The 24,861-nt window shown below is 41.2% G+C and overlaps 1 protein-coding gene and 1 non-coding gene across 3 annotated transcripts; both read right to left on the bottom strand.

Annotated features, from left to right (window-relative positions):
- Nucleotides 1–405: 405 nt before the first annotated feature.
- Nucleotides 406–15,409, bottom strand: sc5d (sterol-C5-desaturase). 2 transcript variants are annotated; one of them, XM_045692178.2, is made up of 5 exons: nucleotides 15,244–15,409; nucleotides 11,307–11,524; nucleotides 2,981–3,131; nucleotides 2,757–2,857; nucleotides 406–2,247 (listed from the first exon to the last, which is right to left on the bottom strand). In XM_045692178.2, the coding sequence occupies exons 2-5, from the start codon at nucleotides 11,514–11,516 to the stop codon at nucleotides 1,780–1,782; spliced, it is 930 nt and encodes a 309-aa protein (XP_045548134.1). In that variant the 5' UTR covers nucleotides 11,517–11,524; nucleotides 15,244–15,409; the 3' UTR covers nucleotides 406–1,779.
- Nucleotides 2,377–2,516, bottom strand: LOC123726263 (small nucleolar RNA SNORA57). Its single transcript, XR_006758654.1, has one exon. It is a non-coding gene; the product is annotated as a small nucleolar RNA SNORA57 (small nucleolar RNA).
- Nucleotides 15,410–24,861: the final 9,452 nt, after the last annotated feature.

Here is a 24,861-nt window from a genome sequence, read left to right as displayed (position 1 = left end):
ATTTCCACAAACCTCAAAGTGTTTCCTTTCAAATGGTACCAAGAATATGCATATCCTTGCTTCAGGGCCTAAGCTACAGGCAGTTAGATTTGGGCATGTCATTTTATGCAAAAATTGAAAAAAAGGGTCCGATCCTTAAGAGGTTTGAGACAACACAAATATTCATTTATGAAATCAAACTGTTTGGGTTAACAGATATTGCTTCTCAGATATTGTGATATAATTGTGTCCTTTCTAGCACTTTCAAATGGATGATTTCACAGGACTTTGATAAGATTTCAAGTTCCAAATTCAAACTCTGCTTCCGTCACTGGAGATTCAAAAGTTTAAAGTGGCCTCTGTCAGACACTGGTAGAACTACTTGTTTTCTGCCACCTGCACACTCTAAATAAAAGAACAGAGACGTTTTCATATTAGTTTCCATGTTTATTGAGAAAATAGGATAGAACAAAGTCACACTACTGTTATATTGAAAACGACCAATATATTTTCCCGGGTATCCATGGTGGCAGGTAGCCTAGTGCTTAAGAGCATTGGGCCAGTAACCGAAAGGTCGCTGGTTCAAATCCCTGAGCAGACTAGGTGGAAAATCTGTCTGTGCCCTTGAGCAAGGCACTCAACTCAAGTTGCTCTGGATAAGAGCATCTGCTAAATGACTAAATTGTAAAATATCCATGAAAACATTTCCCTTCCATTTACAGACATCAATTATTTACAACTAGATTATGTGCATTACAGTACACATTGCCTCATTCCATCTGTGAGTGTTGTCGCCAACTTCTATCATACATGGTTATGCAATAAAAAAAAGAGTTGGCTGCAGCACATACAGTAAGTAGCCGATGGAATAAGGTTAGTGTACATGGACATGTGTCCACATACAATAGGATTCACTTTGTTCAACTTCCAAATGGACAGCCACTTTTTTTTTTTTTTTTTTGACTTTTCTTTTATTCCCCAGATATGTCTGCTTTAAAATGCAAAACATTCAAGTACACACACTTCCATTCGTCATAGACGTGTTACTTTTATCCTGTTGGAGAAAAGTCCCAGAGGGTTAACTACTGGATATGAGCATGACCAAATCTGACTAGTCATGGTGTGTAGAATCACAGTTTCTGCCATTAACCACTCCAACCTTAATATCTTATAGTACATAGGGGTTGTAGGAACATGATGCATTTTCATTTTCTTGCATTAATCAGCACTAGACATCCTATTTCATTGTCACCTCCCCTCAGACATTCCCCCCAAAAAATCCATACAACACCTCCAAACAGGCACAATCAGCATGCACTCAATGAACTTCATTAAAATAAGCAATTATTTCTCAAGTCAATGATGACAACCCAGGAAATGGTGAGAGGCCTGCTAGGTTTCTGTAGCCTATGACTATGAGAATAGCTTGGTGATTTTGGTCTTCCCTGCTAGTCATCCCAATGAAAAATTAAATTCTCATTAAGTATTTGTGTGGCAAATGCAGAAACTGAAATTAGGTTCCAAACAGTTTTATCACCCACATATTCAGTATATCAGTGCTTTTCAGTGAAATGTCAAGACATTCTTGCCTCCTCCCTTTCCCTAGCATTGAAACAATGAGAAAGATTAATAAAGGGACAGTTAAAGATAAGCAACTGTAGATTGATTATTTATAATGGGATAATGAATGAAAACAACCAATGTGTGAAGCAGTATGTGAGCTATTCCTTATCAATGACACCTAGCGTAGCTTTATCAACTAAGAACTCATTCATCATGACACTACACCACATGTATCAACTACTCCTCCTTACCCTTTGCACCGCTTCCGTTAGCATGCCCATTCATGTGCCCATTGGCATTAGCCCCATTAGTGCTCATCTTCCCCTCGGCAGTCAGTCTACGAATGCAGTCGAGGGGGCCCTTCCCTTCGAGTACTGAGGGGTTGCGGTAAGACCCGCCAATGCGGTCCCACAGGGTGAAGTACTGGCCATAGTTGACGTCGAAGAAGAGGTGGTGGTCCGTGTGGTGGGCCGCCCCGTTGACCACCTCCTGTAGTGGTCCGGGCACGCGGTAGTCACCGTCGTGGATAGACACAGTCCAGATATTGACGAATATGTAGAGGGCCAGGTAGAGCACCTTGTGCAGAGGGAAGAGGAAGGGGTAGATGTGGTAGGGCAGACCCTGCAGGAAGCCATCCAGCGGGTGGAAGGCGTGGCTGGCAAACGGGGTGGGGATCTTCCACACATGGTGCGGCTTGTGGAAGTGCTGAGGGGAGGGAACATGCCACAGAGATGATCAATTCAAGTGAACCATATTCAAAAGGAACTGAATGTAGAACATATTTGCTGAGGAACAGATAGCATATAAAACATATGGCCCCGTTTGATCACTTTCAAGTGTGCCAGCGATTGAGGATAGGACCAGCAGACGATAACACACACACTGGTACTGAAGACATAGCACTGGCTTTGTTCTAGCTCCGTACATTACATACACAGGTTCTTAGCAAATACATGTATGCCAAAGAATGTAAGGGAAGAACTGCACATTTGTTAATCAACATTAAGAAAATGTCAACTGCCTTAATCTCAAATGAGACAAATGAGCAGAATGATATGACTTAATATGCAGGATTTGTCTGTCGTTGTGGACTGATCTGTAACTGTAGATCACCAAAATCACTTCTAGAGCAACAATCCACTTTCAATTGACAGTGAAAGGGACCTACCCCGTAGCACAATTCCCCATTGGTAACAAGACTTTGTAATGCTCACCTTGTAAATACTCTTGTGGTGAAGAAACCGATGAATCCAATAGATGCACCCATCCGTGAATAACAAGAAGGAAATCATGCTGAGAAGCACAAAGGGCCAGCCTGAAAAAACAAACCCCCATTAGCATCATAATGACAATCCTGTTAGACAAAGTTGCCTAACAAAATGAACAGTATAAACATTACATTACAGTCCCAGCGTCGGTGAACGCAGCATTGTCTTACCCATGGGAGAATCTTCGACGTGGTCATAGAGCTTGCTGTATCCTCTGACCTCAAGGAAAAATAGCGCCACAGTGGGTATACTGATTATGGGTAGCGAGGTCATGGCGTATTTGATCTCCCGCCGCACCTGGTTCTGAGGACCAACAATGATCTGAGATCAGGGATCAATTCCAATAAATAAATAAAACACATACTGTGTGTGTGTGTGTGTGTGTGTGTGTGTGTGTGTGTGTGTGTGTGTGTGTGTATGTATGTATGTATGTATGTATGTATGTATGTATGTATGTATGTATGTATGTATGTATGTATGTATGTATGTATGTATGTATGTATGTATATATATATATATATATCCGGATATATATACTGCTCAAAAAAATAAAGGGAACACTTAAACAACACATCCTAGATCTGAATGAAATAAATAATCTTATTAAATACTTTTTTCCTTACATAGTTGAATGTGCTGACAACAAAATCACACAAAAATAATCAATGGAAATCCAATTTATCAACCCATGGAGGTCTGGATTTGGAGTCACACTCAAAATTAAAATGGAAAACCACACTACAGGCTGATCCAAATTTGATGTAATGTCCTTAAAACAAGTCAAAATGAGGCTCAGTAGTGTGTGTGGCCTCCACGTGCCTGTATGACCTCCCTACAACGCCTGGGCATGCTCCTGATGAGGTGGCGGATGGTCTCCTGAGGGATCTCCTCCCAGACCTGGACTAAAGCATCCGCCAACTCCTGGACAGTCTGTGGTGCAACGTGGCGTTGATGGATGGAGCGAGACATGATGTCCCAGATGTGCTCAATTGGATTCAGGTCTGGGGAACGGGCGGGCCAGTCCATAGCATCAATGCCTTCCTCTTGCAGGAACTGCTGACACACTCCAGCCACATGAGGTCTAGCATTGTCTTGCATTAGGAGGAACCCAGGGCCAACCGCACCAGCATATGGTCTCACAAGGGGTCTGAGGATCTTATCTCGGTACCTAATGGCAGTCAGGCTACCTCTGGCGAGCACATGGAGGGCTGTGCGGCCCCCCAAAGAAATGCCACCCTACACCATGACTGACCCAGCGCCAAACCGGTCATGCTTGAGGATGTTGCAGGCAGCAGAACGTTCTCCACGGCGTCTCCAGACTGTCACGTCTGTCACATGTGCTCAGTGTGAACCTGCTTTCATCTGTGAAGAGCACAGGGCGCCAGTGGCGAATTTGCCAATCTTGGTGTTCTCTGGCAAATGCCAAACGTCCTGCACGGTGTTGGGCTGTAAGCACAACCCCCACCTGTGGACGTCGGGCCCTCATACCACCCTCATGGAGTCTATTTCTGACCGTTTGAGCAGACACATGCACATTTGTGGCCTGCTGGAGGTCATTTTGCAGGGCTCTGGCAGTGCTCCTTGATGTGCCATCCTGGATGAGCTGCACTACCTGAGCCACTTGTGTGGGTTGTAGACTCAGTCTCATGCTACCACTTGAGTGAAAGCACCGCCAGCATTCAAAAGTGACCAAAACATCAGCCAGGAAGCATAGGAACTGAGAAGTGGTCTGTGGTTACCACCTGCAGAACCACTCCTTTATTGGGGGTGTCTTGCTTATTGCCTATAATTTCCACCTGTTGTCTATTCCATTTGCACAACAGCATGTGAAATTTATTGTCAATCAGTGTTGCTTCCTAAGTGGAGAGTTTGATTTCACAGAAGCGTGATTGACTTGGAGTTACATTGTGTTGTTTAAGTGTTCCCTTTATTTTTTTGAGCAGTATATATATATATATATATATATATATATATAAATATAATAAAGAGAGAGCTAGAGAGAGTTCCTGTGTCCAGTGTCTGTGTTCTTTTGCCCATCTTAATCATTAATTCTATTGGCCAGTATGAGATATGGCTTTTTATTTGCAACTCTGCCTAGAAGGCCAGCATCCCGGAGTTGCCTCTTCACTGTTGACGTTGAGACGGGTACTATTTAATGAAGCTGCCAGTTGAGGACTTGTGAGGTGTCTGTTTCTCAAATTAGAAACTCTAATGTATTTGTCCTCTTGCTCAGTTGTGCACTGGGGCCTCCCACTCCTCTGTCTACTCTGGTTAGAGCCAGTTTACACTGTTCTGTGAAGGGAGTAGTACACAGCGTTGTAAGAGAGCTTCAGTTTCTTGGCAGTTTCTCACATGGAATAGCCATTTCTCAGAACAAGTACAGGCCTCAGTGTAACGCTCATTCCTTCGATGATAAACGCGAATCCGACCATCACCACTGGTGAGACAAAACCACAACTTGTCAGTGAAGAGCACTTTTGGCAGTCCTGTCTGGTCCAGCGACGGTGGGTTTGTGCCCAAAGGCGACATTGTTGCCGGTGATGTCTGGTGAGGACCTGCCTTACAACAGGCCTACAAGCCACCAGTCCAGCCTCTCTCAGCATATTGAGGACAGTCTGAGCACTGATGGAGGGATTGTATGTTCCTGGTGTAACTCGGGAAGTTGTTGTTGCCATCCTTGACCTGTCCCGCAGGTGTGATGTTCGGATGTACCGATCCTGTGCAGGTGTTGTTACACGTGGTCTGCCACTGCGAGGACGATCAGCTGTCCGTCCTGTCTCCCTGTAGCGCTGTCTTAGGCTTCTCACAGTACAGATATTGCAATTTATGGCCCAGGCCACATCTGTAGTCCTCATGCCTCCTTGCAGCATGCTTAAGGCACGTTCACGCAGATAAGCAGGGACCCTGGGCATCTTTCTTTTGGTGTTTTTCAGAGTCAGTAAAGGCCTCTGTAGTGTCCTAAGTTTTCATAACTGTGACCTTAATTGCCTACCATCTGTAAGCTTTTAGTGTCTTAATGACCATTCCACAGGTGCATGTTCATTAATTGTTTATGGTTCATTGAACAAGCATGGCAAACAGTGTTTGAACCCTTTACAATGAAGATCTGCGAAGTTATTTGGATTTATACGAATTATCTTTGAAAGACAGGACCCTGAAAAAGGGAGTTTCTTTTTTTGCTGAGTTTATATTTATTTTATTTTTATTTATTTCACCTTTATTTAACCAGGTAGGCAAGTTGAGAACAAGTTCTCATTTACAATTGCGACCTGGCCAAGATAAAGCAAAGCAGTTCGACACATACAACAACACAGAGTTACACATGGAGTAAAACAAACATACAGTCAATAATACAGTAGAAAAATAAGTCTATATACAATGTGAGCAAATGAGGTGAGATAATGGAGGTAAAGGCAAAAAAAGGCCATGGTGGCGAAGTAAATACAATATAGCAAGTAAAACACTGGAATGGTAGATTTGTAGTGGAAGAAAGTGCAAAGTAGAAATAGAAATAATGGGGTGCAAAGGAGCAAAATAAATAAATAAATACAGTAGGGGAAGTGGTAGTTGTTAGGGCTAAATTATAGATGGGCTATGTATATATATATGGGCAAACGTACAAAATCAGCAGGGGATCAAATACTTTTTTCCCTCACTGTACTTCGTCTTACTGACATTGAGGGAGAGGCTCCGTGGATGGCTCTTTGGATTCGTCTTACTCATTGTTAGAAAAAAAGTCAGATGTTAGGTAATATAATTATTGAATATTATATGATTCCTATAAATAAAATAAATAGCCAATTTGGGTGCATCAATTATCTTAATTTCTCAGAGATAAAATTATAAATCAACAAAATAAATGTTGCAGGAATGATAATCGTATCTGTTGAACAACATAAATGATTTCAGAACAATTTTAGATGGTGGATATCGAAATCCTCTTTCTTGTGTTTGAGGTGGAACAGCCCAATTTGAGCAAGTTGAGGTGACTAAACTGCTTGGAGTAACCCTAGATTGTAAACTGTCATGGTCAAAACATGTTGATACAACAGTAGCTAAGATGGGGAGAAGTCTGTCCATAATAAAGTGCTGCTCTGCCATCTTAACAACACTATCAACAAGGCAGGTCCTACAGGCTCTAGTTTTGTAGCACCTGGACTACTGTTCAGTCGTGTGGTCAGGTGCCACAAAGAGGGACTTAAGAAAATTACAATTGGCTCAGAACAGGGCAGCACGGCTGGCCCTTAAAAGTATCCGGGGAGCTAACATTAATGATAAGCATGTCAATCTCTCATGGCTCAAAGTGGAGGAGAGATTGACTTCATCACTACTTGTTTTTGTAAGAAGTGTTGACTAGCTGAATGCACCGAGCTGTCTGTTTAAAACTCAGCTCAGACACCCATGTATACCCCACAAGACATGCCACCAGAGGTCTCTTCACAATCCCCAAGTCCAGAACAGACTATGGGAGGCGCACAGTACTACATACAGCCATGACTACATGGAACTCTATTCCACATCAGGTAACTGATGCAATCAGTAGAATCAGATTTTAAAAAACAGATACACCACACATGCTTACCAGACCGGACACGTATCGTTCGCGAGCGTTGCAAAATAAATGTACACATACATGTTATTCAATCATTGAACCCACACTGCTCGCGTGTGTCAGCAAGCGTCTGGGTGACCAGGCGATAAAATAGAACTTGGTTCTATTTTTGACTTTCGACGCGCTGCAAGTCCTGCCTCTCCCATCTCCTCATTGGCTTTTAGGAACATATACCCACGTGCCATCTCCTTATTGAGTTTGTTTTGATATTTACACCTGCGTGTCCTAATCGCGTCTGATGTTTTTTAAAATCTGTTAATGTCTGCAAGCCCTGCGACAAGCGACAGAGCCAGTGTAACAGGATTCCACCTTCCTCATATATTGTCCTTTTGCATTTCTTGTATGCGTCTGTAACGGAGAAGTCCATCACTGGCCGCGGGCAGCAAACTCACTCATCTCACTTTCCCTGCTCCGTTTTCAGCTACGTTAGCAATGTGGGTCGACCCACAAGTTAACTTAGCGATCTCAGTTCATACATTACACACATTATTCTTACCTCCCATCAGTAACAGTATGGTATAAGGAATACGCAGACAAGCTTTCATGCAGGTAGGGTAGGTAGCAACACATCTGCCACGCTGATCCTCAACACTGAAGCTCCCCAGGGGTGTGTGCTCAGTCCCCTCCTCTCGTCCCTGTTCACCCACGACTGCATGGCCAGGCACGAATCCAACACCATCATTAAGTTTGCAGACGACACAACAGCGGTAGGCCTGATCACCGACAATGACGAGACAGCCTATAGGGAGGAGGTCAGAGACCTGGCCGGGTGGTGCCAGAATAACAACCTATCCCTCAATGTAACCAAGACTAAGGAGATGAATGTGGACTACAGGAAAAGGAGGACCGAGCACGCCCCCATTCTCATTGACGGGGCTGTAGTAAAGCAGGTTGAGAGCTTCACGTTCCTTGGTGTCCACATCAACAACAAACTAGAATGGTCCAAACACACCAAGACAGTCGTGAAGAGGGCACGACAAAGCCTATTCCCCCTCAGGAAACAAAAACGATTTGGCATGGGTCCTGAGATCCTCAAAAGGTTCTACAGCTGCAACATCGAGAGCATCCTGGCAGGTTGCATCACTGCCTGGTACGGCAATTGCTCGGCCTCCGACCGCAAGGCACTACAGAGGGTAGTGCGTACGGCCCAGTACATCACTGGGGCTAAGCTGTCTGCCATCCAGGACCTCTACACCAGGCGTGTCAGAGGAAGGCCCTAAAAATTGTCAAAGACCCCAGCCATAGACTGTTCTCTCTACTACCGCATGGCAAGCGGTACCGGAGTGCCAAGTCTAGGACAAAAAGGCTTCTCAACAGTTTTTACCCCCAAGCCATAAGACTCCTGAACATGTAATCAAATGGCTACCCGGACTATTTGCATTGTGTGTCCCCCCCCCAACCCCTCTTTTACACTGCTGCTACTCTCTGTTTATCATATATGCATAGTCACTTTAACTATATCTACATGTACATACTACCTCAATCAGCCTGACTAACCGGTGTCTGTATGTAGCCTCGCTACTTTTGTAGCCTCGCTACTGTATATAGCCTCGCTACTGTATATAGCCTCCCTACTGTTATTTTTCACTGTCTTTTTAGTGTTGTTTTATTTCTTTACTTACCTATTGTTCACCTAATACCTTTTTTTTGCACTATTGGTTTGAGCCTGAAAGTAAGCATTTCACTATAAGGTTGTATTCGGCGCATGTGACAAATACACTTTGATTTGATTGAAGTGACTTTTATTGTACTTATCAATGTTATGGATGAGTGCGCTGTTTGTTTGTTCCTGTTCCTCTCTCTCCGTCTCTATAGCTTCCGGGTATGCTGAAAAAAGGACCCGAGCTATGGAAATTGGGCTGGGCTTTGTAGTGCCTGTCCCGAATGGCGGGTTCATATGAATGGGCGTATTGGAAGACACCATGTTAGTACTGATGGGATTCTGTAAATGTGTTATATTGTGCTATATAGTATTATGATAAACCGATTGCGAAGGTTCAATTAATATAATTCATGATATGTTGAGCTGAGTGGAAAATGAAGGCTTTGATGTTGATAATGGCTTAATTAATTAATGAATTTGGTATGATCTGATGGAAGGGGCTTCCCCTACAAAATGAGCCTCTCTTTCAGTTCAAAAGGGGGGGGGGGCGTTTTGATGGGGCAGCACTGTTTTAGCTGTCCCCATAATGTATACTTTTGGTGGCAGTACTGTTTATCTTCCGGAATCACTATGTAAATAAACACCCTTGCACAGAAGTACTTTGTGGTTCCGCCATCGTTTTATTTGATAGAGGTTAGATTTTTCAGTTTAGCCTTGTGACCTACTCTACACGACTGCGTCCATGTCCGTGTCCCGTTCCTTGTAAGTGGTAGCTCTAGCCTTTTGCCCAGTCCGGAATCCATGGTTTTTGGATACATTTGGATTGTCACTGTGGGGACGATTTCGTCTCTGCACTTATTTAGGAAGCCCATGACTGATGTGGTAAACTCCTCAATGCCATTGGATGAATCCCGGAACGTATCCCAGTCTGTACTAGCAAAACAGTCCTGTAACCTTGCGTCTACTTCATCAGACCACTTCAGTATTGATTGTGCCACCGGTACTTCCTGTTTAAGCTTTTGTTTGTAAACGGGAAGCAGGACAATAGAGTCGTGGTCAGATTTGTCGAAGGGAGGACAAGGGAGGTCCTTGTATTTGTTTCTGTGAGTAGAATAACATTTGTCTAGAGTTTTGGCGCCCCTAGTGGCACCGGAGATGTGTTTGTAGAAATGAGGTTTTAAGTCTCCCCGCAATAGTTAAACTGTTTCTGGTGGGCAGAGACTTTATCTAGGTGACCGGTTTCTTGTTTGTTTATGGCCCCATACAGTTTGTTGAGAGCCAAAGTGGCATTGGTTTGTGGAGGGATGTAGACAGCCGTGATAATTACGGATTAGAACTCTTGGTACATAAAAGGGTCTCCAACTTAACATGATGTAATTTATATCAGGTAAGCAAAAGCTTGAGATTTGCTTCACATTGGAAGTAGAGCACCAGTTGTTTGTGAAGAGGCACACCCCTCCCCCTTTGGACTTGCCCAAGGCTACCTTCGTCCGATCGTGCCACTGCATGGAGAAACCACTGAGTTCTACATACATAGGCATCCTGCCACATCTCTGCAAGGCATATAATATTGCAGCTTTTCAAGTCTCTCTGATAGGAGACTCCAGGCCCAGGTTGAACGAAGCTCATCCATCTTATTCTCGAGTGACTGGTCAATAGAACGGAGGGGAGTGCCGGTCAATCTTATTTTCGTCTCAATCTCAACAGGATATCGGCTTTTCTACCACATATACACCTGAGGCGTTTTGGTAGCCCATGAAACAAAGGAATGGGGTCCGGTATGAACAAGGGAACAGCTGAGTCGGAATTTAATTTCAGATTTGAAGTCTAAAGCGAGGTTAGTAACTGTCGATCTGATGTCTAGAAGTGCTTGCCGGTCATATGTGATAATAGTATGAACTTTCTGTAAAAAAAGTAAAGATTTTTTAAAATGAAATTACATTTTTAAATCACTAAATAAAGTCGGGTTGGAACTCGAAAGATGTCGCCCTTCTCCGTCGGCGCCATCATTGACAAAACACTTGGGAAGAAAGAATAGTAACCAGTAAGAAGTAAGAAGCAAATGCCAACTCAAGTAGTAGCCTAACCTTACAGTATGTCAATAAACCTTCCTGGATGCTATTCAAAATATATAGTTTGTCGCAGTTCAACTGCATACAACTATATTGTGGCCTGGTCCCAGATCTTTTTGTGTTCTCTTGCCAAGTCCTACAGGTGTTGTGACGTTTAACAAGATCTGGGACCAGGCTACAAGTATTGAGTATTATAAAGAAGGACATACCTTTAGAAACTGTGGATGTTTCATGAGGTTGTGGTCAAAGATGAAGTGGTAGCTCAGCCACCCCAGGCCCAGGTAGAGGACTGCGGCTCCCAGGTTGGTGACTACCAACAGGCTGATGATCTGGCGCAGCGCCCCGTCTTCAGGCCACGACGACGGGTACACGTAGGGGGTGAGGACATAGTGGTCGGCAACATTCAGCACAAGATCCATGTCTGAATCTGCCAAGTTGACAAGTAATGGCTTTGAGCATAGCCTTCTAGACTCCTCCTCTCAAGTAGCCTATCCTACCCACAAATCACAAGTGACAAATCATTTCTCACTTCTCAAAACCACAGAAAAGGCTCAGACACAGAGAAGGCTCAGATACAGAGAAGGCTCAGGTTTTGAGAAGTGACAAATTCGCAGATGTAGCAGACAATGTCATAAATGATTTGTGGGTAGAATTGACTTCTTGAGAGTGACACATGACATGTAAACTGGACATGGCTTATGGACAGGGTGGGTAGTCAACTAGTCAATGTTAGATCTATAGGCTATATCAATCATATTTTCATCATACATATACAGTAGTGGTTTACTAGGGCTGGGCGGTATACTGTATTTTACTATATACCGGTATTGATGCATGGACCGGTTTGGGTTTTTACTTTACCTTCTATAAATGTAGTTGAATGTTTGGTTTGTTAAAATGTGATATGCCGTGTGTAACGTCCATTTTTATAGTTTACTCCGCTACTTGAGTCATCCCTCTCCGTTCTCTCTCTCCACGCCGCTTTCCACACAGACCTAGTCCCACCCCGTCACTCAAGGAGCGCATTTGTTGTTGTTTGACCACGAGACACTTGCGTTCAGTCTGCATGGTCAATGCAGCACATGCAACACTGTTGATGACAACAATATTGTTTCCAATTTGATCTTAATATATATCCACTAGCGTTCTATAATTACAATATTACATCTGCAAAAGTTTGTATTTTCTTAGCAAGTTAAGCTAAATCGTGTTAACCACTAATACTAATCTCTAGTTAGCTGGCTAGCTAATAAAAGTACTGAGTCAGAGCAAATGTAGCTAGCTGGTGGAGGCCTAAATCAGCATGTTGTTTGTGCAACAGTATCTTCTAAATCAAAGAGGAATTGGCGAAGCATGAATATGTTGGCTATATGAATAAAGATTTACACAGAACATCACTTTGGTTCCTACCCTCACAATAACTCGTCCATGGAATTTTCATTCGTTGTCATGTCAAAGAACACTGTATTCAAAGTGCCCACTATAGATTTATATTCTAACTATTATAATGATAATAAATTATAATAAACATTCTATTTCCATGATTCCAAAAGTTCACCCAAGTGTTTTGATCTAAATTGCAATTGCAACATTTGGTTAAAAATAACGCCTAGTATTTTTGCCCATAACGTGGCAGTGTGGAAATGATCTCAAATGAGTGCAGGAAATGCAAGTTGAAGTTGAATTGAACAGTATTTTATTTTACCTTCATTTAACTTGGCAAGTCAGTTAAGAACAAATTCTTATTTACAATGACGGCCTACCGGGGAACAGTGGGTTAACTACCTTGTTCAGGGGCAGAACGACAGATTTTTACCTTGTCAGCTCGGGGATTCGATCCAGCAACCTTTCGGTTACTGGCCCAATGCAGTGGGTTAACCACTAGGCTACCTGCCACCCCAAGTATAAAACAATCCGAATGGAGAAAGACCCATTGAAATAATTTAGAATATATGTGTTGCCACCCTAGGGTCACGCACTACTCATAAAGAAAATGTGGAACTTTTATTAATCAAAAACATCAAATACCATCAAATACGTCACACCGTCAAAAATTGGAAAAATATCATATATGATATGAGATTTTGGCCTTATCGCCCAGCCCTATGTGTTACTAGAACTCAGATAACGTACAGTAAATAACAGTATGATAAATGGGAGGCAGGCCTAGTACTGTAGGTGTTTTTGGGGGAATGCTACTGACGACGGGTACACGTAGGGGGTGAGGACATAGTGGTCGGCGACATTCAGCACAAGATCCATGTCTGAATCTGCCAAGTTGATAAGTCATGGCTTTGAGCATAGCCTTCTAGAGTCCTCCTCTCAAGTAGCCTATCCTACCCACAAATCACAAGTGACAAATCATTTCTCAAAACCACAGAGAAGGCTCAGACACAGAGAAGGCACAGACACAGAGAAGGCCGCATGTGCACACTCCCTCAAATCATTTGGAGAAAATATCCTTTCTATTATATTCAGCTATGTTCAATTGTATTCTTCATACTATAAAATAATGCCACGGAATCCTAAGCAAATCTTGTCTGCTAAATGAACTAGTGTAGCCCACAGCTATATGGCATAGCCACATCAGGACCTAACGTAAGGACAACTCAGAGTATGCTATTCTGTTCTTCTTAAATAGACTACATTTTCTTCATATCATCTTTCTTTAGACCCGTCTAAAATTAATAATTCATTTATTGTGATGGTGTAGGCTATATTACATGGATTTATTAGACTTTTTCCAAATGGAGATGTTCCAAAGGTCTGCATCAGTGGTTTGTAGGCTATGTGTGGAAGCCAGGAGATGCTAAATGTGTTTATGTTAATTAACGGTCAATTACCGTGAGACCGGCAGTTATTTTCTTGACAATCACCGGCTGACAAAATGTCATGACCACCACAGCCCTACTCAAGACCGCTCATGCTGTAAACACAGCCCAGTTAAAAGTGAATGGCACAGATTCATATATCGCAATGGTCTATTTGCATATAGGTCTACTGCAGCTCTGATTGGTTATGCCGCACCGGTCTGTGTAGAGTATGGGCTGAGTCGTGCATTTCAGTACAATAGAATCCTACTCGAATGGGTTCTGCCTACAACAAAATCTCTTGCATAGTTTGTTTTGTTTCGGTATGTTGCATTGAAAGTGGCTAATATGGCGTTGATTTTATCACAATTCCCACAGTAAAGGGAAACGTTGATAATGTTAACTAAGAGGGAAAACTCTAGTAAGTTGAGTATAGTTCAATGTCATGCTTCTCTGTGTGGCTGATATTTCTTCTGCGGCAGTCCTGGGGGAGTTTGTTATCACCGAAAATTACTGATGGCTGCAACTGTGATAAAGTCGGCTAAAACAGTGTACAGTAAGTGTATATTTTGCATTTGTGAAAGTATTTTGATGTGGTATGAAAGTAAAGGGCTTTATGTTCCTAAAAAGGTATTGCAATTGAGAATCGATTCACATTTTGAGTGAGTATTAAGCTGTGTTGGCTGCCAGAGCCAGTCTACCTCTGAAAATAACAATAGGTCCTTGGACCTTTTAGGAGTAACAGTAGGCTACTTAAGAGTACATCTTGGGCTATGTAGGATCTAGGAAACCCACTACAAATTACGAATACATTCCCAAGTAGGTTTGACATCTCAATCCAATAGAATGAATTAGTGTTCATTAAATAGTCTACATACTTTTACAAGTGTATCAATAAAGGCCCCATGTACCCATTTAGCACACTACCATATTTGGCCTCAAACAAAAAAAGTGAATTGCATTGTGTACATTATTTTATAGATAGACAGAATCAATTGAAAACATATCACATCATAATACGTGAACACGTTTCAGATAAGTGATATTCGTGTAATATGTGCTAACACATTGTAGCTTATCTACCCCCCCAAAAATATGACTTAATTGCCATTAATCCCCATTCTACATATGCGCTCATGGCAAATCCCAATGTAATGTCCTACAACGCATCTAAACGCACAACTTTATCGCTGATTTGTAATGTTAGCTACATACATTTACATTTTAGTCATTTAGCAGACGCTCTTATCCAGAGCGACTTACAGTAGTGAATGCATACATTTCATACATTTACATAAACAAATATGTATTGTAATCATATTGTAGAGTTACATACCTGACCCAGTTGTCCACTATACCAAGCCACTTGATAAGAAGTAAAATGTCATCAAACTATAGGTACTCGGGTAACCAATCTGCAACCCCCTGTTTAAAGAAACAACTACGTAATTGCACACATATCCAATGGAAAGGTACTTCCTTGTCACGAAAGGGCTACATCTTTCGTTTGATTGGACAAATGCCTGATGTGATCATGGCGCGACGAATTTTTAGAGGTGAATTTAAAGAGACATGACTATATACACGGTTATGAAACGTCGGTATTACTAAATGAATTAACAACGTCTGCGCCAAACTATCAAAACAGCTGTTTCATATAGCGTGGCATATGCATAAAGTAATAGTCCACTTATTACCCTCTGACATCATAAGCTAAGAAAGACGCAATATGGAACATTTGGGTGTATTCCATCTACAAAATTCCTATATGATTATTAGTGATTTTTTTCCAATAGGATAACTTTTTTCCTATTGGAAATAAAAAAAGTAATCATACTGGATCCTATAGGGTTCTCGCAGTCCTATAGATCGGCGCACAATTGGCCCAGCATTGTCCGGGTTTGGCCGGTGTAGGTCATCGTTGTAAATGATTGGGCGGCAGGTAGCCTAGTGGTTAGAGCGTTGGGCCAGTAACCTTTAAAGGTTGCTAGATCGAATCCCCGAGCTAACGAAGTAAAAATATCTAATTCTGCCGCTGAATAAGGCAGTTTACCCCATTGTTCCCTGGTAGGCCGTCATTGTAAATAAGAAATTGTTCTTAATTAACTGACTTGACTAGTTAAATAAATAAAAAAAAGAATTTGTTCATCACTGACTTGCATAGTCAAATAAAGGTTAAACATTTAAAATATAGGCTTTTGTGTAACCGGTATCAGAATTCTATTGTTTCCTATTGGGAATCAAAAGTAATATTATTGGACCCTATATGATTCTCGCGATCCAATATTTTGTATCACCTCCAACAGAATCCTAAAAGTAATCCGATTGGATCCAATAGATTTTTGATAAGTACTGTAGGATTTTGTCACCCCAATCAGAAACTTTTTTTCTTAATTGAACCCATTAAATTATAGTCTGTTGTCATTAGTTACAGCACAATACAACATGAATTACAGCATTTTCAACCACAGTTCTATACTGAAAACAAATATAAATGCAACATGTAAAGTGTTTCATGAGCTGAAATAAAAAATCCCAGAAATGTTTTATACGCACAAAAAGCTTATTTCTCTCCAATTTTGTGCACAAATTAGTTTAAATCCCTGTTAGTGAGCATTTCTCCTTTGCCAAGATAACCCATCCACCTGATTAAACAACTGATTAAACAGCATGATCATTACACAGGTGCACCTTGTGCTGGTGACAATAAAAGGCCACTCTAAAATGCAACCGGCCTCACAACTGCAGATCTGTGTAACCACGCCAGCCCAGGATCTCCACATCCTGCTTCTTCACCTGCGGGATCGTCTGAGACCAGCTACCCAGACAACTGCTGAAACTGAGGAGTATTTATGTCTGTAATAAAGCCCTTTTGTGGGGAAAAACTCATTCTGATTTTCTGGCCCTGGCTCCCCAGTGGGTGGGCTTATGCTCGCCCAGGCCCACCAATGGCTGCGCCCCTGCCCCGTTATGTGAAATACATAGATTAGGGCCTAATGAATTTATTTCAATTGACTCATTTCCTTATACGAACTGTAACTCAGTAAAACTGTTGAAATTGTTGCATGTAACGTATTCATTTTTGTTCAGTATATATTAATTTCTGTTTTATTCACCTGTAAGAAAGCCTTTCCCTTTAAGAGTGACTGATGACTCACAGCTAGCATGAGCTAGCAGTGTTTATTAGCCTAACCAGAGAGGAAGACGTAAAGAGAGAGGCACAACTCGGTGGAAAATCTGTTTCCCTCCAGCAGGTGGCATGTTTTTACCGTTTTTCCGCCCACCAATCAAGCAGTTTTTGTATGGAGGTCAATGAGAGTCTTGAATTTGTTCAACAAAACAGTAAATGGTTTATTTGATTGAATCAAAGTTTTGTTATACTTAGGTTGCTACGAGTGTACTGATATAACTAGGACATGTGATATCACAGCAACTTTGAGAAAAACTATATCGGAGTTGTCTCGAGATGGCTATGCATATTCATGGCATGAGGCTAGTAGCATAGTGTCAGGCCGTTGATGTCAACAACCCTAATTGAATATTCAAAAAGTATTAAAATAATGAGATGTATCCACCAATCCAAAGCCAGGATAGGCGGGTGCTAGACAGCCTGCCGTGCTGCTTTGTGGACAACGACTCCCATTGTTAGGGCGGAGAGACAAGTATCTTGTCAGTATATCCATAATCTTTGGCCTAACGCCCAAGTTCATTAGTAGTGGAAAGACATAGGAAGAAGAGAGATCATGATACTGAAAGCAGTTGAGTCTAGTAAAGAAAGCACAAAGAGGGCCAAGGTAGGAAGAAAGAGTAATAATGTGTCAGAGTGGAAAGGGGTGAAGGTGTTTGATGAGACCACAGGGCCTCATTTACACCCTATCCCGACTAACCAATGCTGTAGAGAAAGAGATAGGTGAAGTCAAACTAGCCTGGTTCATTGGAAAATGTAGATTGCTGGTAGACAGGATCAGCAAGGGAAGATTCTGCAAATGAAAAAGCTTAATGGGAATAAGATTAAAAGCCATGACCCTGGTGGTTATGCTAGGTCAAGGGGAGTCATCACTGGGGACCCAATATGTTTATCCATAGATGATATATAAAAAAAATGTGAAGGGAGGCAGAGTGATTGAGGCCAAAAGGTTGATCAGTAGAAAAGAGGGTCAAAGAACTGACAGCTATCAGTGCTGCTGAGGTTTGAGAAAGTTTTGCTTGGAAAAGTACCAATAGGATTCCTTAGGTTCAATGTCAGAAAAATGTGTCCCCTCCCCATTATGGTGTTTTGAATGTCAAATAATGGGACGTGTAGCTGATCAGTGTAAAGGAAAGAAAACGTGCCAAGTGTGGAGGGGAACATGATTCTGGTGAATGTGGGAGCAATGTGAAGGTTAAGTATTGTAATTGTGGGGGGAAACATTTGGTGGATGCCAGGTGCAGAGAGAATATAGAGAGGCTCAGAGATATAGAATCAGTCATGATGTATCATATGCAAAGGCTGTAAAACAGATTGGTGGAACTACAGTGCAGACTGATGGAGCTTCCATGGCTGCCCTTGTACTAAGTGTACTTGTACATGTGTCTGTGCAGAGAATCTCAGTTCTAACATTATTCAACTATTTTATCCTTCACTGTGCATGAATGCAAGAACTGTGAGTACAGTATTTGTTTCCTTATGTTTCCTGATGAAGTTGTCAATGTTTTTGTCATATTTTTCGTCATTGTACAGCATTTTATGCACTCATTTTTATGCTAGCTGAGCAACTACTGTCAGCCACATTTTGCCTGTTAGCTGACTAGCTAGCTTACGTAACAGATGTGATCTTTACGCTCTCTTGCATTGCGTAATATAGAAAAGAAGGCCAGCCAATGTCCCAGTTGATCTGTAGTTTATTCATTTGCATGTCAATATCTGACTGGGGTTATATCAACAATTATAACAATGACAAAAACATGAGAACACACAATATCTGCAAGTACCTGCAACAATAATCAAAGGACAGCACATCAGATGTGCATAGCTCAATGATGTTGATGGTTGTTGATTCTATCATGGAAACAACTGTGCATTAGCAGGGAGCTAATCCGACCATTACATTTAGAACATGCTAACTAACTTGCTCGTACAGCAATAAGATACAATGCCTTCAGAAAGTATTCATACCCTTTGACTTATTCCACATTTTGTTGTGTTACAACCTGAATTCAAAATGTATTAAATTCCTAATTTCTTCTCTCATTCATCTACACACAATACCCCATGACGACAAAGTGAAAACATGTTTTTAGAAATGTTAACAAATTTATTGAAAATTAAATACAGATTACTCATTTACATAAGTATTCATAGACTTGAGTCAACGATACTTTGTAGAAGCACCTTTGGCAGAAATTACAGCTGTGAGTCTTTCTGGGTAAAGGCGTCAGCATGCTACAGTTTGGCTGGCGCAAAGCTGAAATCAGCTAGCCAAATGGAATGAGTATGCTCACACACACCCTTAAAAGACCTTCGCTTGAAAAACAAGAAAAAAAGTGCCAATAGTACTGTTTGTCCATTTTGAGACACCATAGCCAGTATACACTTCCTCAAAATAGTCAGAATTAATCTAAGCTAACTCAAGAAATCTGTCATTATTTTTTACTTTTTTGCCAAAGAGCTCTTAGTCATGCAATTTTACATCTAAGATGTTTGGTGCAGTATTTTTCAATTAAAAAAATGTGCATGAAAACAAGTCATCCATCCCTCATTGATTGACAACAAAGACTTTATTGAAGAATCCGTACTGTTAACCAATCATCGACAAAGGGGTGTAGACTTTGGCTCCGAACTTCGGCTTGCCTTCAGAAAAATGTCATGTGCCCGAGCAGACAAAAAAAGTCCAAAACGATCAAGAACATCACAAAATGTCATTAAAATATACTGTAAGCACGAACTCTACAAAACTGTTTAAGCTGGGAAGCATGCGGACGACTTAAGCCTCAAAGAGCTTTCCACACCTGGATTGTGCAGCATTTGCCCTTTACTCTTTTTAAAATTCTTCAAGCTCTGTCAAATTGTTTGTTTTTCATTGCTAAACAACCAGGTCTTGCCATATATTTTCAAGTAGATTTAAGTCAAAACTGTAACTCTGCCTCTCAGGAACATTCACTGTCTTCTTGAAGCAACTCCAGTGTAGATTTGGCCTTGTGTTTTAGGTTATTCTCCGACTGAAAGGTGAATTCATCTCCCAGTGTCTGGTGAAAAGCAGACTGAACCAGGTCTTCCTCTAGGATTTTGTCTGTTCCTGGCTCCATTCCAATTCTTTTTTTATCCTGAAAAACTCCCCAGTCCTTAATGATTATAAGCATACCCATAACATGATGCAGCCACCACTATGCTTGAAAATATGGAGAGTGGTGTTCAGTAACGTGTTGTATTGGATTTGCCCCAAACATAACACTGTTTTCAGGGCAAAAAGTTAATTGCTTTGCCACATTTTTTGCAATATTATTTTAGTGCCTTGTTGCAAACAGGATGCATATTTTTGGAATATTTTTATTCTGTACAGGCTTCCTTTTTTCACTCTGTCAATTAGGTTAGTATTGTGGAGTAACTACAATATTGTTGATCCATCCTCAGTTTTCTCCTATCACAGACATTAAACTCTGTAACTGTTTTAAAGTCACCATTGGCCTCTTGGTGAAATCCCTGAGCGGTTTCCCTCCTCTCCGGCAACTGAGTTAGGAAGGACACCTGTATGTTTGTAGTGACTGGGTGTATTGATACACCATCCAAAGCGTAATGAATCACTTCCCCATGCTCAAAAGAATATTCAGTGTCTGCTTTTTGTATTTGTACCCATCTACCAATACATGCCCTTATTTGTGAGGCATTGGAAAACCTCCTTGGTCTTTGTTATTGAATCTGTGTTTTAAATTCATTGCTTGCCTGAGGGACCTTATAAATAATTGTATGTGTGGTGTACAAGGAAGAGGTAGTCATTCATACATCATGTTAAACACTATTATTGCACACAGTGAGTCCATGTAACTTATTATATGACTTGTTAAGCACATTTTTACTCCAGGAACTTATTTAGGCTTGCCATAACAAAGGGGTTGAATACTTATTGACTTAGGACTTTTCAGCCTCTCATTTTTCTATTGATTTGAAAGAAAATCTAAAAACATAATTCCACTTTGACATTATGGGGTATTGTGTGTAGGCCAGTGACAAAAAAAAGAATCTAAATTTAATCAATTTCAAAATTCAGGCTGTAACACAACAAAATATGGTAAAAGTCAAGGGGTGTGAATACTTTCTGAAGGAACTGTACATACAAAGCACATCACTGGAAGCCCCTAATATTTAACGGGTACTGTACACATACAGTATATATACACATCAAGAAATGTACATAGTGAACTCGTAAATAGTGTTGTGTCTTTAGGGCACCATTAAACTGAAGACATGTTTATCAATTAACTCCCTGTAATTATTATCACGCGATTAAACTGATTAATCATTTAATTGTAATTAACTAGGAGATCGGGGCACCAAGGAAAATATTCAGATTACAAAGTTATAATTTTCCTAATTTAACTTTCCTATATTATAACATTATATATTATATTATAGGCCGATTATCTTCTGGTTTAAATGGTGTATTTTACCTCGCGTCCAGTCTCATTCCAAACGTCGTAAATTGTTGTATCTGCATGAATCCAGCCTTTACTAAAATCATCCATACATCAATTGTCTTAAAATCATTTATTTACTAAACTCACAGAAAGCATACAAACAGTAATTATCGTCACAAAGAATTGGTAATTGGTAAAGAATTACTCTACCAATTCTTTGTGACGATAATTATTGTTTAGGGCGAGAAGGTAGAGACAACAGTACATCACACATGACTGAGTCTTTGAATGAAGAGAATGAGATAAAACTGTGCTTAATTTTAAGAAGTTATTTGGCCACTTTAGTTGTGATACAAACCTTACTAAAACATATAGGCCTATGGGCTAGGCTACATGAGGTGTGCAACTATGATTCAAACAAGTCACAAAAAAAGGCATTGTTTCTTATGCTGGGCATCATTCACAAGTGATATTATATAATTCACAAGTGATAGGCTAATATTGTCACCCATCAGACTATTCTTAATTTAACCTTGTCTTTATATATACACACACTAAATAATATATGTGTGACATTTGTTATGATTTAGAATGGATCCTTATCATGCACCTGTATCAAAACAGGGGCAGTGGGAAAAAATAAATACATATCATCTATGCACTTAAATAGCGAATGGAGGAGGCTTTTCCACGTGGTTTATTTTCATGCCAGCCAGGTAGGCTATATTCCTGTTGTAAATATAAGCAATGTGCTTAATATTAGGAAAGTTGAGAAATAAATATAGTAAGCCTAACCTATAGAAAGCTCCTCTTTTTATTAGCAGCCATCACTTGTTTTCTCCCACAATTGCATAGCCTATAGAAATGTTGCCCAACATGAGCTCATTGGCTCTCAAAGTGTTTCATTAGATTTTCAAAGACATTTGCATTGATGTCAAAGTGATTAGAGGGGCAATAGTGCTGAGTACCAGGCAGTTACCGTGACTAAACGGTCATGTGGAATTTGACTTCTTTCATGACTATGGTCACCGCAAAAGTGTGACTGCATCTAGGGTATGACGCAAGGTTAAATGTAGTTCCTCAGTTAGGTGGTTAACAGATTTTTGTACTCCGACGTCCTTTGGTAGGTGGAGGGAGTCTGGAAGGGCATCTAGGAATCTAGGGTTTAAGCAGATTATTTGTTGCGATTGCAAATGTAATAAAATGGTGGTTCGATAGTTCAGGATTATGAGGAAAAACGTTTAGATCTACAATATTTATTCCATGTGACAAAACTAGGTCCAGGGTATGACTGCGGCAGTGAATAGGTCCAGAGACATGCTGGACAAAACCCATTGAGTCGATGATGGCTCCGAAAGCCTTTTGGAGTGGGTCTGTGGACTGAATATTAAAGTCAGCAAAAATGTGAATATTATCTGCCATGACTACAAGGTCCGATAGGAATTTAGGGAACTCAGTGAGGAACGCTGTATATGGCCCAGGAGGCCTGTACGTGATTGAGTAGACTGCATAGATTTCATGAGTAGAAGCTCAAAAGACAAAAACCAAGTTCGATTTTTTTTTGTAAATTAAATTTGCTATCGTAAATGTTAGCAACACCTCTGCCTTTGCGGGATGCGTGGGGGATATGGTCACTAGTGTAACCAAGAGAGGCCTCATTTAACCCAGTAAATTTATCAGGCTTAAGCCATGGTTTATTTTCAAAAATGTATTTAACTAGGCAAGTCAGTTAAGAACAAATTCTTTTTTACAATGACAGCCTAGGAACAGTGGGTTAACTGCCGTGTTCAGAGGAAGAACGACATAATTTTACCTTGTCAGCTCGGGGATTCAATCTAGCAACCTTTTGGTTACTGGCCCAATGTTCTAACCACTAGGCTACCTGCCACCCCAGTTAGGCCAATCACATCAAGATTATGATCAGTGATTAGTTCATTGACTATAACTCCCTTGGAAGTGAGGGATCTAACATTAAGTAGCCTTATTTTGAGATGTGAGATATCACAATCTCTTTCAATAATGACGGGAATGGAGGAGATTGCGAACAATGCCATGTTTAGTTTTGCCCAACCGAGATCGAGGCACAGACAGTCTCAATGGGCATAGCTGAGCTGACTGCACCCTGCTAGTGTCAGACTGCACCCTGCTGCCTGGCCTGCACCCTGCTGCCTGGCCTGCACCCTGCTGCCTGGCCTGCACCCTGCTGCCTGGCCTGCACCCTGCTGCCTGGCCTGCACCCTGCTGCCTGGCCTGCACCCTGCTGCCTGGCCTGCACCCTATCTCATTGTGGAGCTAGAGGAGTTAGAGCCCTGTCTATGTTGATAGATGAGATGAGAGCACCTGTCCAGCTAGGATGGAGTCCTTCACTCCTCAGCAGGCCAGGCTTCGTCCTGTTTGTGGATGAGTCCCAGAAAGGGGGCCAATTATCTACAAATTCTATCTTTTGGGAGGGGCAGGAAACAGTTTTCAACCAGCGATTGAGTTGTGAGACTGATGTAGAGAGTCTCAGGTCAAGTTTCAATTCCAACAGGTCAAGTTTCAATTCTCACCTGACTTGAGGAAAGGCTAGACAGTAGACTGCAGACTTTCGAATGGGCTGCTTCAGGAAGTACTACGTACAGCTGATCTTGGGGATGGGTATAGAAAATATTTATGACAACTCACTGCAATTGTGGGTATACTCTCCCATTTTTGTATTAGGCTGTATCACATCCGGCCATGATTGGGAGTCCCATAGGGAGTCGCACAATTGGCCCAGCATTGTCCAGGTTTAGCCGGGGATAGGCCGTCAATGTAAATAAGAATTTGTTCTTAACTGACCTGCCTAGGTAAATAAAGGTTACATTTAGGTAAAATGCATTTACCATGAGTTGGCATTCCATGCACGCTATCAGCAACCAATTAAATAGAATAGTTATCATCCAATTCTCACCTGGGGCCTCCTTTAAACTGTTGCAAAAATGTAACACTAAATATCTCTATGCGCCATTTCTGAAAAGACTGCGCCCGTACGAAAATATTAAGATTTATAAACTTGGAGCATGCCATACCTATGCATGTTTCCCGTTATAAATCAAACCTGTCGTAAAACGCCCATCATTCACCTTTTATGGTGACAATAATGCCTTTATTTGCTGTATACTTTGGAAGTATTGGAATTAGACCAAGGCAGTATCTAAATGAAATAGCAATGCATGGCAAACATGATCAAATGTCTTTGGAGGTGTTGGCAGAATGTTTTCTTTTGCAGTGACATTTGCTGTAGGCCTATCTGACCATTTCTGAAAGACAAAAACATTTTCCAGAATGTGAATATGCTGCGCTGTCTGAGAATTCTGAAACA

The sequence above is a fragment of the Salmo salar genome, chromosome 13 (assembly GCF_965601325.2).
Source record: "Salmo salar chromosome 13, fSalSal1, whole genome shotgun sequence".
NCBI lineage: Eukaryota > Metazoa > Chordata > Actinopteri > Salmoniformes > Salmonidae > Salmo > Salmo salar.
The sequence above is the reverse complement of the archived record's forward strand: the minus strand, read 5'-3'. Positions and strand labels throughout refer to the sequence as shown.